The following is an 18226-nucleotide window of genomic DNA, read 5'->3' on the forward strand; positions in this document are numbered from 1 at the left end:
AAGATGACAGCAAAGAGAGTAACACAGGCAGGTTAGTGAGGGCTCCTCTACCCACCGTCACCCCTTACAAACATTACTGTTGAGTCAGAAAAGTCCTGAGACTTCCATTTATGCCTCCTAACTATGGAGAGAAGTAGACTAAACAAATACTTCCTTATGATGGGGAAGGGTGGAGTGGAGAAAGAGAAAATCTCCCAGGTGAAATGGACGGAGGGAAAAACTTGGGCTGAGTCTCGGCTGGAAAACAGGCTTCAGACCTCCATGAGCAGCCTAAGAAACAATCGGTGACATGAAGATATTATCCCATGGAGTAGAATAAGCTCTTATTACAAGGTAAATTCCATTAGTGAAGATTGAACACAGCCTCAGAGGAGACTGCTAAGCCCATTTTTCAACAAAGGCTGCAAACAGCTTTATCAAAGTTGTTCCACAATCAAGATACTGGAAAGTGGTTAGAACTCAATTCCCAGTCTTCAACTATAAGTCAGAGACAAGATAGATTAATGAATGAACTTAACATGAAATAGGAGATTTATATTTGATTGTATAATGGATATTACTAGAAATTGCATCCCTTCAGTCTCCATCAAGCTGAAAGCTTCTCTCTTACCTGGTCATGAGATTCAAAGAGTGAAAAGTGCCTGTTGAGGAAGGTCATCAAAAAGATGTGACTGCCAGTTGACCTATGAGCTGGACCTGGGCTCCAGAGGCTCTTCATCCCTTCTGCTGTCCTTGAAATGTGCATTCCACTTGCCTTTCCCACTTCTAGAGGCTGCAGGGCCTTGAGATAGTGATGTGGTGTTAAGAACCACCTGCATAGTATACATGACTGAACCTAGTTACAGCCTCTATGTAAACTTATGGTTTGACAGGTGGGTTTGGGGATCCATTCACCTTGCTGCCACCCAAGACAAACCTCATAAGTTCCCTTCGTTTATTAAAACTGCCACCTATCTATCTGGAGTGGCAAGTCTCTTGCTTTGGTCTCTTCCTGCCCTCACAGTAAGGGGGGACTGGTTTCAGATTAGACCAGTGAAGTTTCCTGGAAGGTTACCAACCAACAGTGCCCTAAAACTCAGGAGGACAAGAACCAATTCCCTTGTAAGTAGTGCCATGAAGAATTCCCATAGGAGATCTAGAGGCCACTAAAACAGATTAGTGAAAAATAAGAATAAGAAAATCGATCAGGGAAAGTGAGCATTAAGAAGAAACTGAGGGGTACCTGGGTGGCTTAGTCGGTTAAGCATCAGACTTCAGCTCAGGGCACGATCTCATGGTTCGTGAGTTTGATCCCTGTATCAGGCTCTGTACTGACAGTGAAGAACCTGCTTGATTCTCTCTCCCTCTCTCTCTGCCCCACCCTCAACGGTGCTTTCTTTTTCTCTCTCAAAATAAATAAATAAACTTAAAAAGGAGAAGAAGAAGAAGAAGAAGAAGAAGAAGAAGAAGAAGAAGAAGAAAAAGAGGAGGAAGTCTCCTCAGACTTTCCTTGATCACTATATCTAAAGCTGCTCCCATTCACTTTTTGAGTCAATATCCTGGATTTGTGTTTCTTTCTTTGCTCTTATTTCAGTTTTTATTTATCAGTCGTTTACTTATTTATTATGTATTTCTCTCTCAAAACTGTAAGCCTTCTGAGGTCCAGGACCATGTCTGATTTATTCATTCCTATTCTTATAGAGCCCAGAACAGGTTTGGTGCCCAGCAAGTATTTCTTGATTGAACAGATGGGTAATTGCTCATGGTCTTGAAAAGGCAATCCTATGAGATGTGAGGTCCAAATTAAGATAGCACCTTACTTGTCTTTCTCTCCATAGTGCCTAGACACTCAGTAGCTGATACCTTGCAAGGACTTAACAAATATTTTTGAATGAATTAATAACTGAAGCTGTTTGTAACCTACAAAAAAAATCGACATATCACTCATCTTAAGATCCTTATATGAATAAATCAGTAGCCTCTGATTTTTTTTTTTGCAATTGGGTAGGCTCGTATGTTTATTTTCCATATCATGGTATTTTTTAATGGACTTGCACATTACTTTCTTTATACTCCCTTTGTTAATATGGCACAATAATATAATTTATTCCTCTTGGGTTTTTCAGGCAGTTTCTGAGCAAATACTCAATGAATCCTTTCTGTTTCTCAATTGGATGATACTTGATGAATGAAACTGTGAATACAACTGTGAAAGGCATTCCCTTTTTAAAAATGAAATCATGGGAAGTTTATATAGTTTCTCATTGACAGAGATATTTTGAACTCACTAGACTCTTTGGGGGAAAAAAACTAGTATCTATGAACTAGAAGAGAAGCTTATGACTCATTTCAAACTAGAAAAATCAAGCTAATTTCTTCTGATTTATTTCTGGTGTATTGGTTCATTTCTATTTATTCTCATTAGCTAGGCACTATGGAGATATATATATATAAAATAGAGATTCTTCCCCCAAGGAGCTGATCAAACAGCGGGAAAAAAATTCCAACAGCCCTAACAAAGGCCACAGGAAGGCCGGCCTGGTCCGAAGTGTAATAGGAGCATAGAGTAAAGAAAGGCATGTCACAGCTGATCGATATGATCAGTGAATGCCTTATGGAGAAGGTAGCATCTTAGGTGGGTCTTAAAATGGGCTTATTTCAATAACCATTATGATATGGGTTACATGGAACATTTTATATGTGCTAATTGGATAGAACCAGCAATTCAAAAGGCCATTTTTAATATCCCTATGTGTTGTTACATCAAGAAAAGCTTATTGGGTAGCCAGAAGTTTAAAAATTAAACATAAGGGGTGCCTAGGCAGCTCAGTCGGTTAAGCATCCAACTTTGGCTCAGGACATGATCTCATGATTTGTGGATTCGAGCCCCATGTCAGGCTCTCTGCTGTCAGCGTGGAGCCTGCTTCAGATCCTCTGCATCCCCTCTCTCTGTCCCTCCCCAGCTTGCGTATTCTCTCTCACTCTCAAAAAACAGATAAACTTTAATAAATAAATAAATAAAAATTAAACAAAAATGCATATATGACATATATGCATAAATATAAGACATATATATAAGACATATATAAGGCATATATACAAGACATATATGCATAAATAATATACACAAATTTTGTGAAACTAATGAGCTCAAGAACATGAAAAAAACATTTTTCAAAATATTTGGGGGCGCCTGGGTGGCTCGGTCGGTTAAGCGTCCGACTTCGGCTCAGGTCATGATCTCATGGTCCGTGAGTTCAAGCCCCGCGTCGGGCTCTGTGCTGACAGCTCAGAGCCTGGAGCCTGTTTCAGATTCTGTGTCTCCCTCTCTCTCTGCCCCTCCCCTGTTCATGCTCTGTCTCTCTGTCTCAAAAATAAATGTTAAAAAAAAAAAAATTTAAAAAAAAAAAAAAAAAAATATTTGATAAGATCAGTTTAAAATTCTAAAATTTTAGCTTTTTTATTTAGTCCACTTCTCTTATTTTAAAATTGGGGGGGGGGGGGAAGTCTTGGGAAGATGAATCAACCTTCCCGGATGACTAATGGCATAGAGAGGGCTCCACCCTACATTTCCCACTTTGACCAGATTATCTTGCCATCATGCTCTACTACCTTCCCAATAATCAAGTATGAATTATCCTATTACAGTATACATGTATTTGCTGGCCACATCTTGGATTTCATAGAAAACAAAATCCATAAAAATCTCTCTCTTCTCCCACTCAAAAAAAAAAAAAAAAAAAAAGTAGGCCAGAGTTGGCAGTGGATACAGTTTCAAACGGTTATTGACCAAAATTCTAATCCTTTAGTCATCACAACAGGCCTATGAAGTAGGCATCATTATTAATGTCAATTTTACAAATAAAGAAGCCGAGGCAGGTATACTTAAAAACTTGCCCGGGATCACCCAGTTGGGATATAAGAGTTGGGGACTTGAATTCATGCGGAGGGAGCCTAAGCCTTTACCATTTCATTAGTTACCAAGACAGTTTTGTAGATGGGAGATCATCTCCATCAGCTGACTCTGGACTGCACAGACTGATTATATTCATGCTTTCATCTCCATCACCTAGCACAGTCTCTTCGTACATTATAAGCCTATTTCATAAGTTACTCAAATAAATATGGATTATTAATTCAATGATGCTGACTCACTGCTCCAAACTTAAAACCAATGTGATTTATTCTTTGGTCAGGGAAATAATTAGGAATCTGGCAGGCACTAGATGTTGGGTCATGTCCCAGAAACCAGAAAAAAATATCTAAGAAGCACCAGATGCTGAGGCGAGCAAGGGCCAAGGAGGCAGGGACCACCGGAGGTGGAAAACTGGCGGCCCAGGTCGGAGGCGGGAGAAGGGCGGGCCTATTGTTGGGGGAACTTGCTTCCGGGGAGGGGACAGCAGTGCGGGGCGGACCAGCACCCGGAAGTGGTGACGCGGCAGACTGTGGGGAACTGTGAGCGGCGTCAGGTACGCTCCAGGCTTTTTGTCCCCGGGTTCGAAATTCCCACTCTGGCCTTGGAAATTCTTTTCTTCATACCTTCTCACGTCTCCTAAGCCATCCACTCCCGTCAGGCCCGCTGGTGCGAGTCCTGCAGTAGAGTTGGGTCCCTCTGGTCCCCGGCACGCGGGTGGAGGGAGCGGGAGCCCCGAGCCCCAGGACCGAGCGTGCGTTCACGGAGCGCAGCAGGGAGGGGAGAGGAGGAGCCCCACCCCCACCCCCAGTCTGTCCTCGGGCCCCGCCGAGCCGGGGAGGGGGAGAGACGGAGTTGAGGCCCAGATGCTGGTTGGCCTAAGAGCCAGGGAGAAAAGGGCGCTGTCACCCACTTGAGGGGGTGGTTGCTGCTGGGCCAGAAGGTCACAAGTCAGTCCCTGCTTCTCACCGAAGAATTTGACCGGCACTGAATCACCAGCTTGTTTCCTAGTTTCACGGGCACGAAGGCCACAGCCACTGAAGAGATGTTGATGGAGGAAATTGGGGGGTACCGTGAAGACACCTAGAAATGGATTGGATGGCTTTTCAGCCTGTGTGACAAACTCCTACACCGTGCGGAACGTCATGCAATAACAGCCAGTGGAATATTAGCGATGGTTTTAAAAAGAAAAACACTCCCAGAGTCTCATTAGAACAGAGGCTTTTGGGAGGAAAATCAAGCTGAAATTAAAATGAATTTAATTCAAGAGCTGGGATCTGAGAACTGTAGTAAAACCTTTTTATTTAAAATGTTAGGAACTAAAAAGAAAAATGTTGGGGGGGGGGACGGGGGAAAGTTTTGCATTAACTACCTCAGATTATCCTATAGTTCTATTAAAGAGTAACAGTTATCAAATACTGATGATTGTTAAGCTTTACCCCAAAAAAGAATTTTGCTGTATTTATTATGGGACGCTAATTACAATTATTTTCCTGCCTTAAAGATCAAGTTGTAATTTTTAAAGGGATTTTTATATAGTTTTACTTGAATAATAATTCAGTAAGCTGAAAATGCACAGCTAAAAATTCTTTCATTTAAAAACCACTAATAGTTGTCAGATGTCATACATGTGATTTAACGTCCAATCAAAAAGAGGAAGGAAACGAGATTTGTGAAGTAACAAATTGTCAAAGCAATGTCTGTTGTGTTGTACTTCATTTGAAACAATATGACCCGTAAAATTACTTTAGGAATTTTATTTACCTTTTGCTTTGGACTAGTTTCCATTACCACTTTCACACACCAGGCATTGGCATATGTTCTTTCCTTAATCAAGAATGCCTAAATTTCAAATTTGTATTTTCTCCTTGCACTTCACTTGTGAAAAGTCTAAAGTGTCTCATACTTTTAGATTGTATTAATCCTAATTCTTCTAAACACTCTCCCATCCCCAAGTGTAAATGCTAGCAGTTTTGTGAAAGTCAATTTCTTCATCCTAACTGGATGAGTTTACCTCCGGAATAATGTAGAATTTCTTATGATTGGTTCCATAGGACTAAAACTAAAACTCATTCTTTGCAGTTAGCTGGTTATACCCAGAGGAATTTGAGGGGCAGGGGGACACAATTCAGTCCATGGCAATAAGCACACTACCAGGAAATACAGCAAAAAATACTCGTGGCATGATAGTTATGAAAATTTTAAACACCGTACATTGAGAATACCTATATTTAAAAGTCACACATCAGATTTAGCAGTACACCAGATTTTGAGTCCTGTCATACTGATGGCAAGAAGATGAGTTGAACAATGGAATAGTTTTTTGTGTAACAGGGACAAATAATTTCTACATATGCACATAACATTGCACTAATTTTAGATTGTTTAGAGAAAACTTGGGTGGCATGCAGAAGAATGGAGAAGGCTTAATGTATTTGACTATTATTAATAATGTGTATAGCAAAAATTTTCCACGTGCAGTGGAGCTCAAGTAGGTGCTCTATGCGTGGAGTACAGAAACATTAGTATTTGACTTATTGTCACTATTGTACAGCTTTTGTTTACTTCTTCATCTATTTTTTAACCCTATTTACTCTTCACTAGTTTAGACATGAGTCAAAGCAGCGAAGGATGTATGAAAAAGATTAGCGGTGTGAATCTTGACAAGCTTATAAGTGATTTCTCACAGATAGAAAAGGTATGTAAAGATATAAAACAGTTATAGTAGAAAAACTATATATAGTATAAAAGTATATAGTATAAAAGGGAAATAGATTTTGCCAGTGGAAGAATTTGGGAAGTAAAGAAAAATGTACCAAAAAATAAGCAAAGTAAAGACAATGGAAATATATTTTTGCTAAGTCCTTTCTCATTTTTAAAATCCATATTTAAAATATATTTCATTTTGGATCATTTGTACTAATACATCAAAATGTTTCTGGAACAAGGAAATAGTTGATATACTTTGGCTAAAGTTAAAAGGAAAATACATACTTAAATGTTCAAAATGTCCATAAACTCAGGAATGGTTTAATAAGAATTGAAATAAAATAAACTCAATCCTCAGTCTCTTACCATTATGACTAACTCTAATTTTTTTTTTTTTTACTCTTTCCTCTGCTGTTCCTTTTTCCTTCTCTGTTGCCTAAAGACAGATGTATTTGAAGTTCCTCTCCCAAAATCTAGACAAATTACATGATAGACCAAACCCACAAGTATATATTAGGTTTTTTTCCCCCTTGTCTGCCTTGGAGAGGAATAAGAATAGTTGTTGAGAAGATATAGGTGAATAAATGAAAGATTTGGGGAGTGGGTTTTTGAAGCAAGAGTGGGAAAGAGAATAATACCTACCTCTATTTTCTCTATCATTCTTCTCTATTCCTTCTTTTCCTCTGCACAGTCTGGTATGTCCATAATAAAGGAATTTCATGACAATGGGTATTTTGAGATAACATTATGAGCTTTTTTTTAAGTAGGCTTCACACCCCTGCAGAGCCCAATGCAGGACTTGAACTCATGATTCGGAGATCAAGACCTGAGCTGGGGTCAAGAGTCAGACATTTAACTGACTGAGCCACCCAGGTGCCCCACATTATGAACTTTTTTAAACAATGAACTTGAGTTTTCTTAGCCAAGTGATTCTTACTAAAATAAGAAAGAATAGAGAAAGAAATAAGAAGCACTGTTCGTGGGAGAGGAATTGGTGCAAAATTTTTGGAGATTATTTAAAAATATCTGTCATATCCTTAAATATTTTAAATAAGAAATATTGATTTTTTGATGTGATAAAGTATTGTGGTTGTATTTTTAAGAATCTTACCTGTTAGAGATACATATAGATGGTGATATTTGTGGATGAAATAATATAATGTCAGGGAGTTGCTTTAAGATAAATTCAGAGGCAGAGAGAATGGGGAAGTGGGTAGAGATATAGATGATACAATTAATTGAGGATTTTTGAAGCTGTCTGAAGGGTATGTGTCAGCTATTACACTGTACACAAAGATACCAAAAAGGTATGTTGAAGGTTTATTCATTATTTGTAATAGCAAAAAAAAAAAAAAAAAAAGTGAAAACAACACAAATTATCCTCAGTAAGGGGACTAGTTAAATAAATTACAGTATATTCATAAGTGAAACTCAATGCAGGTCTTAAAAAGAACAAAGTAGACCTAGATGTGCTTGTATGGACATCATCTCCAAGATAATAGTTCTAAGTGGAACATCCAAGGTGCAGAACAGAGTATAATATGATCCTTTCCTATAGTTGTATAGTTAATCATAAAATATTTTGGAAATATGTATAAGGAATTGTTAACCATAGGACTGAGGGTTGAATAGTTGGAAAGAAGGGGATTCCAAGTTAGCTCATATTCTTACTTTTCATAACTCTTTATAACTGTTAGTCTGTTTTAATTTTTTGCCATGTTACTTTTAAAATTAGATAAATGAGGAAGTTGGCTTACATAAAACATATGCCAGACTTAATTATTAGACTTGCAGGTATTAAGTGGTCTGTATTTTCATTAGTCTTCATATCATTAGGTAAAAAAAATAAAATGAAAATAGCGACATTCCTTGCTTTGGTAATATATATTGTTTCTTCTACAGAAAATGATAGAAACCAGTGGAAAGAATAATATACTGGATATGCAGTTGGAAAAAACTAACTATTTGTTAAAAGTAACGCAAACAAAGGAGGTTTCAATTAAAAAAGGTTAGTTCTTTACTGCCTGAAGAAATACAAAATCTCATAAGAGTATTTTTTGGTACCACAACAATTAATATTATACCATACATTTGTAAAATATTTTAAATTCACATAGAACTTTCCGAGCTATCATTTCATTTTATCTTTTATAGCCCTGATACATAGGATTGGTATTACTAAGCCACCTCAATAATGAAGAAACATAGGATGAGAGAAATTAAATAATCTGTTGGAGACCACTAAACCAAGAAATGGCAAGTCCAAGCCTTCAAAACCATGGGAAAAAATAACAGTTGAATTCCTGTCTCACAATTACACCAAAAGAAATTTCAGATGGGTCAAAAATTTTAGTGCCAAAAATGGGCTGTTCTAGTCCAAAGCTCTCCCCTTACTTCTGGGACAACCAGGCCATGTGTGCCTCTCAGCTCCCAGCAACCAATTGTCCTCCCGGCTGTGTCCCTGGTCTTGGTCCATCCTTTGCATGCCCACTAGCCTGCAGGGAACCTGAAAACCCAGGCTCTTTGCAGGGCAAGGCCCTGCTCTTTGAGAATGCCAACTTGCTTTGAGGCACAATGGTCTGGGATTACACCCAGATAAATGAGCTTCAGCTGCACCTGCAGCCCTCAAGGCCCAGTAGTGCTTGGCTTCACTGTGCAACCAGTTCAGGGTATCTGGAGAACTCAAGAGAGCCAGAATTCCCTCATGTTCACATGGAACTATGAGAGAAGTTCCTGGTATGCCCCCAACAGTCTGTGCCTGACATTGAAGCCCTGCTGTACTGGAGCCCATCTGTGCCTTAGGTGCCCTTTGTACCACTGCTGGCGGGGCTGGGTGGTCACAGTGCTGTCCTCTGGGGAGGTTTCATCCATGATGGAGTTTTCTCTAAATTTTCGTGGAGGAATGCTTGATGTTTAGGAATGTTCCCCAGGATAGTTGCTGATCCTGTTCATCCCAACACCCTTTTCCCAGACCAACACTCCTCACTAATAAAGTGCCCTGTGTCAGGAGGGAAAGGAGAGAAAGCCATATGTATGTGCCCTTGACATGGTGTGATGAAAATGGCACTTCACCTCTATGATCTTCCTCCTAAAGACCCATAACCCCATCTAACCATGAGATAAGCGTCAGACAAATCCCCAAAAAGGGCTTTTCTACAAAATACCTGACCAGCACTCTGCAAAACTGTCAAGGTCATCAAACACAAGAAAACAGAAACTAGCACAGCCAAGAGGACACTGAGAAGACATGATGAGTAAATGCAATATGGTATTGTGGATGGGATCCTAGAACAGAAAAAGAACATAAGGTAAAAACTAAGAAAATCTGAATAAAGTATAGATTTTAGTTAATAATAACGTATCAACATTGGTTCATTAATTGTAACAAACATCTCATACTAATGTTAGGTATTAATAACAGGGGAAACTGGGTGTAGGATATTTGGCAACTCTAATACCTTCCTGATTTTTCTGTACATCTAAAACTATGCCAACAAATAAAGTTAATCAAAGGTGAAAAAAATGAAACCACCCAAAAAAATAGAATAGAATGTGGGTTTTTGTGGGGTTTTTTGTGTGTTTTTTAGTACGGAGAAGGCCTTTCCGAGTGTGATCCATCAGTAGGATTCTGGTTAAATTATGGCAACTGATAAAAGAAAAAGTAGTTCTATATGATACAGAATAATCTCCAAGATACCATAAATGAAAACAACAGTGTTCACAACCATCTTCTATCATTTTTATAAAAATATCTTTGTACACACAGAAAACCCTCTCCCTGATACATTTGTGTATCTCTGGAAAGATAAACAGCCTCAGTATCCTGGTAACAGTGCTTGCTTTGGGGGAAGGGAAACTGGTTAGTCTAGAGGCCGAAACTGGAGAGATAATCATTTTTTACTATACTAGTATTTCGTGTGTATTTATCATTTGAAAAAATAATTAAATACTTTTTTAAAATCCAGCTCTACTTATTCTAAATCTAATGGCCTTTTTACTGGGTAATACGCAGCAGAAGTAAAAGAACTAGTAGGAATAAGTTTGTAGAGTCAAGTGTGTACCAACTGACCTAGAGAGGAATAACAAGCTAGATATATGATTCGATTTGTTCAACAATAAAGAATGAGGTCATGACATTATATTTTCTACATTGGACACCAGATAAAGAATTTCTGTGCCAGTTGAAGATGATAATAATGTTAGTATTAATGGCCAAGTACTTTTCATACATAATTGTATTCAACATTTCCAAGTTCTTTGTGAAATAGATATTAGTGTTCAAATTGCTAGTTAATGGCAGAGCCTAAAGTGAGCTCAAAACCACCATTTATTTACTAAATTATACAGTATTAAGAAGTAGCTTAGGGGCACCTGGGTGGCTCAGTCGGTTGAGCCGTCAACTTTGGCTCAGGTCATGATCTCGTGGTTTGTGAGTTCAAGCCCCACGTCAGGCTCTGTGCTGACAGCTTGGAGCCTGGAGCCTGCTTGGAATTCTGTGTCTCCCTCTCTCTGCCCCTCCCCTGCTCATGCTCTGTCTCTCTAAAATAAATAAATGTTAAAAAAAAATTTTTTTTAACAAGTAGCTTAATATTCTGAGCTCTAGCTTTTAAGAAGCATTGGATAGGATAGTATTCATTCTAAAATCCAACAGAAATGATAATGTGGATAAAGGTTTGCAAAGAATTAAAAGCCATTATTCTAAAATAAGGAATGGTATTCTACCTTATGAACAATTTTTATTGAGCCATTTTCCTTTGGGAAAAAAAAGTGTTGAGAGAGCCACCTTGTGTTCATATTTTGAAAATACACATTTTTTAAAAAAATTCAGTATACTTTCAGTTTCAGGGCTCTGTTTTCAATTTGCTGATTACAGTTGACCCTTGAACAACACGAGTTTGAACTGCATGAATTCACTTACATGTGCATGTTTTTTTGATAAAGACAGTACAATACTATAAATGTGTTTGCTCTTCCTTCTGATTTTCCTAATAACATTTTCTTTTCTCTAGCTTACTTTATTATAGGAATATAGGCTATAATACATATAACACAAAATATGTGTTAATGACATTATGTTATCAGTAAGGTTCTGGCCAATAGTAGGCTATTAGTAGTTAAGTTTTGGAAACTTTTTTTTTTAAAGTAAACTCTACATTCAATGTGAGGCTCGAACTCACAATCCCAAGATCAAGAGTCACATGCTCTACCAACTGAGTCAGCCAGATGCCCCAGTAGTTCACTTTTTGAAGTCAAAGGTCACACTCAGATTTTTTTTTTAATTTTTTAATGTTTATTCACTTTTGAGAAACAGAGAGAGACAGAATGTAAGCAGGGGAGGGGCAGAGAGAGAGGGAGACATAGAATCTGAAGCAGTCTCCAGGCTCTGAGCTGTCAGCACAGAGCCCCACGCGGGGCTCAAACTCACAAACCGCGAGATTATGACCCGAGCCGAAGTTGGACATTTAACCGACTGAGCCATCCAAGCACATCCACACTCAGATTTTCAACTGCACAGGAATCAGTACCTCTAAACACCCAATGTTGTTCAAGAGTCAACTGTACTGAAATAGCTTCAGCTATCTATTTATTCCTCTAAAAGGCACAAAGAGAAGTGATGGCAGAGTCTATGCCTCCTTAATTTTTTTAAGATTTTATTTTTAAGTAATCTCTACACCCAATGTGGGGCTCAAATTCACAACCTTAAGATCAAGAGTTGCACACTCCACCGACTAAACCAGCTACGTGCCCCCTTAATTTTTTAATTATAGCAGCTAACACAGTAACATATATGAAGTAGGCAATGTCAAGTGTGATTTAACCATCAATCTATTACTAGGAAATAGTAAAAGAGAAAAAATGGAGGATGGTGGGAACTTTGAGTGGGTGGTGGGGGTGGTACAGGGGGTACAAGGAAGAGTGAAAAACCACAACAGAAGAACCTTATATCTGCATAAAGCTTTTAACTTCTGCAAAGTACTTTCATTTCTATTAGCATAGTTGAAGAAAGTACTGGAGACTGAGTGTAGGACCTCTAACCGAAAGGCAAAATTTTGCATTTTCCCTTCACAGTATGGGTTCTTTCCTTTAGTCAATAAATAGAAATACTATTGAATACCTATGAAATAGCCACCATATTAGAAGCAATAAATATCAAAATTGATAAGATATGATCTTTACCTGAAAGAGTTCACCATCTAGTGGGAGGAACCACAAATAAATGAAATGTGATAAAAGGAGAAAAGAGATATATACAAATTGTTGAGAGACAGAGGAGAGAAATAACAACAATAACAATATTGAACATTTGTGAGTAAATTTAGAGAGTACTATTTTCTCATTTGGTTGTCAGATTAGTCTTATATATGAGAATAGTCTTATATGTGAAGGAGGATAGGTATTACCCATATTTTTATTTTGCAGATGGAGAATCTAAAGCTCAAAAAGCTTGTCCAGGGCGTCATAGCTAGAGAGTGGAGAGGAAACTCTATTCTATTTCCTTGGACTCCAAGTTGCATGGTTTCATCACTATATCCTATAATTCCCCAGGAGATATTGAATAGCAGATTAAGAGCAGGATTTGAAATGAGAAAAACATATGCTCAAGTCCATACCTTCCACTTATTAACTCTAAAATCCTGGGCAAGTAACCAAACCTCTATGGATGACCATCTCTCTTTGTAAAATCAGGATAATACCAACTTCTCAGTATCATTTTGAAAACTAATTGGGGTAATGTTCATAATGCACTTAGTGTAATACCTGGCAGAGTAAACAATCAATGGTATTATTATACACAGGTAACTTTTTATTAGATGCAAATATGGTATTTAATATTTAACCATCAAAACAGATGCCCAACTAGAATGGAAGTTAGTATGTCATACCAGTGCATACTGGCTGAATATTGGTCTTGGGCCTCTAAAACCTAATGAAAGAGAATAAGGCTCAATATTTATTAGTTGTTAAGTCAGCTACATAAAGGTGAAATTGTCCTATTTAAAAAAAAAGGTGAAATTTTCCTTAAACTTTAGGAGTTTTAAAATTTGAAAAATATTGTTATTCTTTTATGAAGCCTTCATCACTGTATATTTAGCTAGTATAATTGTAAACTTGAACTAGTGCAACCTGTTCTCCCTAACCTTAGAGTAAAAATGTGATAGCAATAACAATCAGAAAGAGTCTCTGATTCTGTTCTTGTCCTCTTTCCAGGGCGTCCAACCTACTCATATTACTCTAAAGGACCGCTCCTGGACTGGTCTTTGTTGTAGTAAAGTAGCTAAATCACAGACGTGTTGTTGGACTGCTGGGGTTCAAGCTGTAGCTCTACCGCTTACTAAGTAGAAGTGTGACCTCGGGCAATTCACTAAACTTCTATGTGTCAGCTTCCTCATATTTAAATGAGACAAATACAAGGACCTACCTCATAGGGTTAAGAGGGCTAAATTATTCAATATTTGCAAAGCATTTAGAATAGCAATATAATATATATTATTTTCAGACAGTTTTTCCACTTACCCCTTTCTTGCTTCAGTTTACTATTACACTGCTTGTCTATCAATCAATCAATCAATCAGCAAATATTTATGGAGTGCCTGCTATGGATCACAACTGCTCTAGAGAAATGGTGAACAAAACAAAATAGTCCCTGATCTCCTACAGCTTACAGCCAAGTGGACTGCTTGAAATTATAGAAGTGTCCATCTCTGTTGCTACCCATCAAAGGTTTAGCTTTTTCTAGTTATAACCAGCTTATATTCACATGTCAGGGTATGAATGCTTGCAATGAAGGCTCCATTTCCATTGTGGCGAAGTCATTAGTACCAAAGTTGCTAATTCCTTGTAACTCAGCACATTGAGTTTTTACCTCTGCCTGGGACTTAGGCATGAGTACTAAGAGGACAGGTTGGAGGACAGTGAGGAAGAAAAACATTATCTTCTCCCAAATGACACCTCACCAACTCTGGCTCTCGATCTTAACAAAATTTAGGGTACCTTGACTCTCTTTCCTTGAGATGTTCTTTCACGGGAAACTCACATGGATACACCGCACATAGTTCCCCAGGCATGTCCAAGTATGCCTTAACTTTAGGGTAGATATTGCTAAAGCACATGGGGTAGGGAATCCCTACTATACTAAAATTATTGTGCTGTGGAAAACTCATTACTAAATCCCAGAATGCATTTGGTTTAAAGGGTAATTAAAAACTACTTATTATATTATTTACTTTGAGATACCTGGCTGCTCCATAAAGATCTCATAATTGTCAGGGCGCCTGGGTGGCTCGGTCGGTTGGGTGTCGGACTTCGGCTCAGGTCATGATCTTACGGTTGGTGAGTTTGAGCCCAGCGTCAGGCTCTATACTGACAACTTAGAGCCTAGAGCCTGCTTCAGATTCTGTGTCTCCCTCTCTCTCTTTGCCCCTCCCCTGCTCATGCGCTCTCTCTCTCTCTCTCGCTCTCGCTCTCTCTCTCCTCTCAAAAATAAACATTTTTAGAAATCTCATATTGTCAATTATTTTAAGTCTTTCAACTTTGAGAGAATAGTTCCAAAATGAAAGAGAATAATTTTCAAATAAATGTGTCTTTCATATTTTAGAATGTTCTGCTCTTCATAATATGATAAAAGGGCTACAGCAGACCATTGAACATCAACATAATTTGAAAGGTAAGTTAGAAAAAAAATCTTTGAAAATATGATATATTTGAGTGCCTTTAAAAATAGAGTTTTTACATCACTGACAGTAAGTTTCTTTTAATCTGGACTTGTTAAACTCATCGGCTAATGCCAAGACTTCTCATTACAAAATAATACGTTCCTAAATTGTTATGAAATAAGAAATACCATGCTGAACAGAATAATTCAGTCATATTCTGACAGGAACATCAGAGGATATTTTATAATCAGTTATCATAATTCTCTTTATTATTTTCAAAAGTTTAGAAATATATTTGTTCTCAGAAGTACTCTTGGTTTTTAATGATCCTGTGTTCAGTTTTGAAGAGTAGGTATTTCGTAGTAGTTACATGATGAATATACTATTCAAACAGCAGTGATAGTTCATGATTTAGTGTTTTATCAGAGACTAAAGCTATGTTTGTGTAAATGAAGCCAGCATATTCAGCTTATTTTATTTTTACTAGTCATGATAACCCAATAGGCCTATTCATTGACAAAACAGATGAAGCAACCAAGTGTTCGTCCTGAGTTAGCTACAGTGCAGTGGTACTGGGATTTTCCTTTCATATAGGAGACTAGATGAAAGTCCCTAGTTCAGAGTCCCTTCCAACATAAAACTCTCATCAAACAAGAATGTTTTTACCTTAGTCTTCTATTGTTATCATAAAGTACTTTTTATTTGTAGGTGAAGTATGATAATGATCTTACACACCATTTATTGCTTTGGCATGTTATTCCTTGTTGTCTTTATAATGTTCTGGTATTTATCTTTAAGAATTACTATTCTTCCTTTTTCCCCATTGTTTTACCTTAAAATATCTCCTCAAGGGTTGATAAAACAAATATAGAAATTGTATTAAAAGACTACACTTACATTGTCAAGCAGCATCTGCAGTACAGAAAGGATTCAGCTCCTCTGGAGTGCAAAAGAGTAATATAGAGAACTACACCATCTCCAGTGCCTTTTCTTTTCTGTGTTTTTACTGTTTGTTTATTTTGAGAGAGAGTGCGAGCAGGGTGGGGACAGAAAGAGGGAGAGAGAGAATCCCAAGCAGGGTCCAATACAGGGCTCCATCCCACAAATGATGAGATCATGACCTGAGACGAAATCAAGTCGGATACCTAACTGACTGACCCACCCAGGTGCCTCTCCAATGCCTTTTCTTTTGGCTTAGTCCTGCAGACTTCTGATTCCCTTATGCCCAATAGATTTTCATTTTTCTTGACTCTAGCAGTCTGCTCACTTTTTTTCAGGGTTTGATCCCCATCCCACACCTGGTCTGGGCTTTCATTTTCCCATCTCAATGCTAATGGTTCAGAACAACTTTTCCCTTCTCTGTGACTAAATACAATACCCAGCTGCATTTAAAAAATTGTGAATGTTCATAATCCTTACAGTCCTCTTATTCTAGGATTCAAATGGTACTTTAATTGAACTCTTCCTAGGATTTTGTTCAAATAAAACATCTACCAGAAATTAAAGTTACTTTGAAGTCTCAGAAAGTTAATGTTTAACATATTCATTACTGAATTATAATTAATTTTTTGTACAAAAGATATTAAATATTGACCAATGCTCAAGAATACAATATTTTCATAGTCATAATATCCTGTCTTTGAAGTAATGTGTGTTTGGAGTTTAGAGTATGGACATGGGTCCTTAGTAGAGTAATTCATCACAATATATCAAATGATAGGGATTTTTCCTATATCATATTACTATATATTATATACTGGTTTAGGAGAACCCCTATAATACATTGTATTAAAGATAGTTACATTATGCCATCTAACTTATGGTTAGTTACTACCAGGGCAAAGAAAACAAGATTCAGAGATTTTTGTCCATTAGAGGAGAATTCAGGAATTTAGTTTAGAAATTCAAACACGTTGGCAGGGTGTCATATGAAGAAAAGAGGGAGACACATGAAATCAACTGTAAACACAGAGCACCTTCAAAATCAGTAGAATTCAAACTCATTTTTTCCAATTATCTCTAAGTGATTTCTTGCAATTTCGTATTGCTTTTTTTTTCCCTGTTTGAACTGAACTTGAATAATTTGAATTTATTTCGGCCCTTAGACTCTATCAGGGTAGGTTTCCAGGAAGACATCATTATGTATAGTACAACTTTACAAAATTGTAGTAAGCAGAGTGATTTAATCAGAATTGATCACTGACAAGAATGTTTTAAAAAGGACAATAGCACATAGTTGAGTGCTATTTTGTAAAAGAATTATCTGAGAAAGTAAACTAATCAATGACAAGTTACTCCTAAAGAAAAAAGTATTGCTCAAATTAAAAGTAGTTTGAAAAATGTAGAAAAACTTCTTTCAACATGCAGTAATTTGACATGTTAGCTTCTAGTACATCCTTGGGAAAATGCTACATTTATATAAGTATATTCTGTATGGAGAAATGATCTGCTATGAGAATATACTTCAGAATCTTCATTATTTAAAAATTGCCTCCTTCCAAAAGAGATTTGCTAATGGCACGTTAAAAGGAAGCTAAAGAACAAAACATATAAACAAGGCCAACTACATAATTTGCAGGGCCCCATTCCAAATGAAAATGTGGGGCCTAATGTGCAAAAGGCAGGAAAAAAGTAACATTAAAAGTTCTAAAATATAGAGCTTTTTTTCTTTCTTCTGTGGTCTCTCTCAACTTGACAGGTTTTTGTATTTGCTGTTAATGTTGCTGTAAGTAAAAAAGAATGAAAAATTTTAATTAGGAACATAAATGTTACCATTCATCTTTATATTGTGCAAATGAATTTTAAATCCAAAGACATGAGCATTTAACTCCTATGCAGAATCACAAAAGTACATAATTAATACTTCCTAGCTTGCACATGCATACTTGTTTCATTCTTACCAGAATAGTGTAAATGCTGCGCAAAACTACCTAAACCATTTATTATTCATTTTACTTCTTTTTTTAAATTT

The 18226-nt window shown here is 37.3% G+C and overlaps 1 protein-coding gene across 7 annotated transcripts in view; it reads left to right on the forward strand.

Annotated features, from left to right (window-relative positions):
• Positions 1 to 4390: 4390 nt before the first annotated feature.
• The window catches only part of CCDC152 (coiled-coil domain containing 152), a 30554-nt gene continuing 16718 nt past the window's right edge, over positions 4391 to 18226 (forward strand). The window contains exons 1-4 of one of the 7 annotated variants that reach the window (XM_058718830.1): positions 4391 to 4448; positions 6497 to 6590; positions 8504 to 8609; positions 15198 to 15266. In XM_058718830.1, coding sequence (XP_058574813.1) covers positions 6504 to 6590; positions 8504 to 8609; positions 15198 to 15266 — 262 coding nt within the window. In that variant the 5' untranslated portion in view covers positions 4391 to 4448; positions 6497 to 6503. The other 6 variants (XM_058718853.1, XM_058718822.1, XM_058718862.1 and 3 more) reach the window with 6 other exon arrangements.

The sequence above is a fragment of the Neofelis nebulosa genome, chromosome 1 (genome assembly GCF_028018385.1).
Source record: "Neofelis nebulosa isolate mNeoNeb1 chromosome 1, mNeoNeb1.pri, whole genome shotgun sequence".
Classification (NCBI taxonomy): domain Eukaryota; kingdom Metazoa; phylum Chordata; class Mammalia; order Carnivora; family Felidae; genus Neofelis; species Neofelis nebulosa.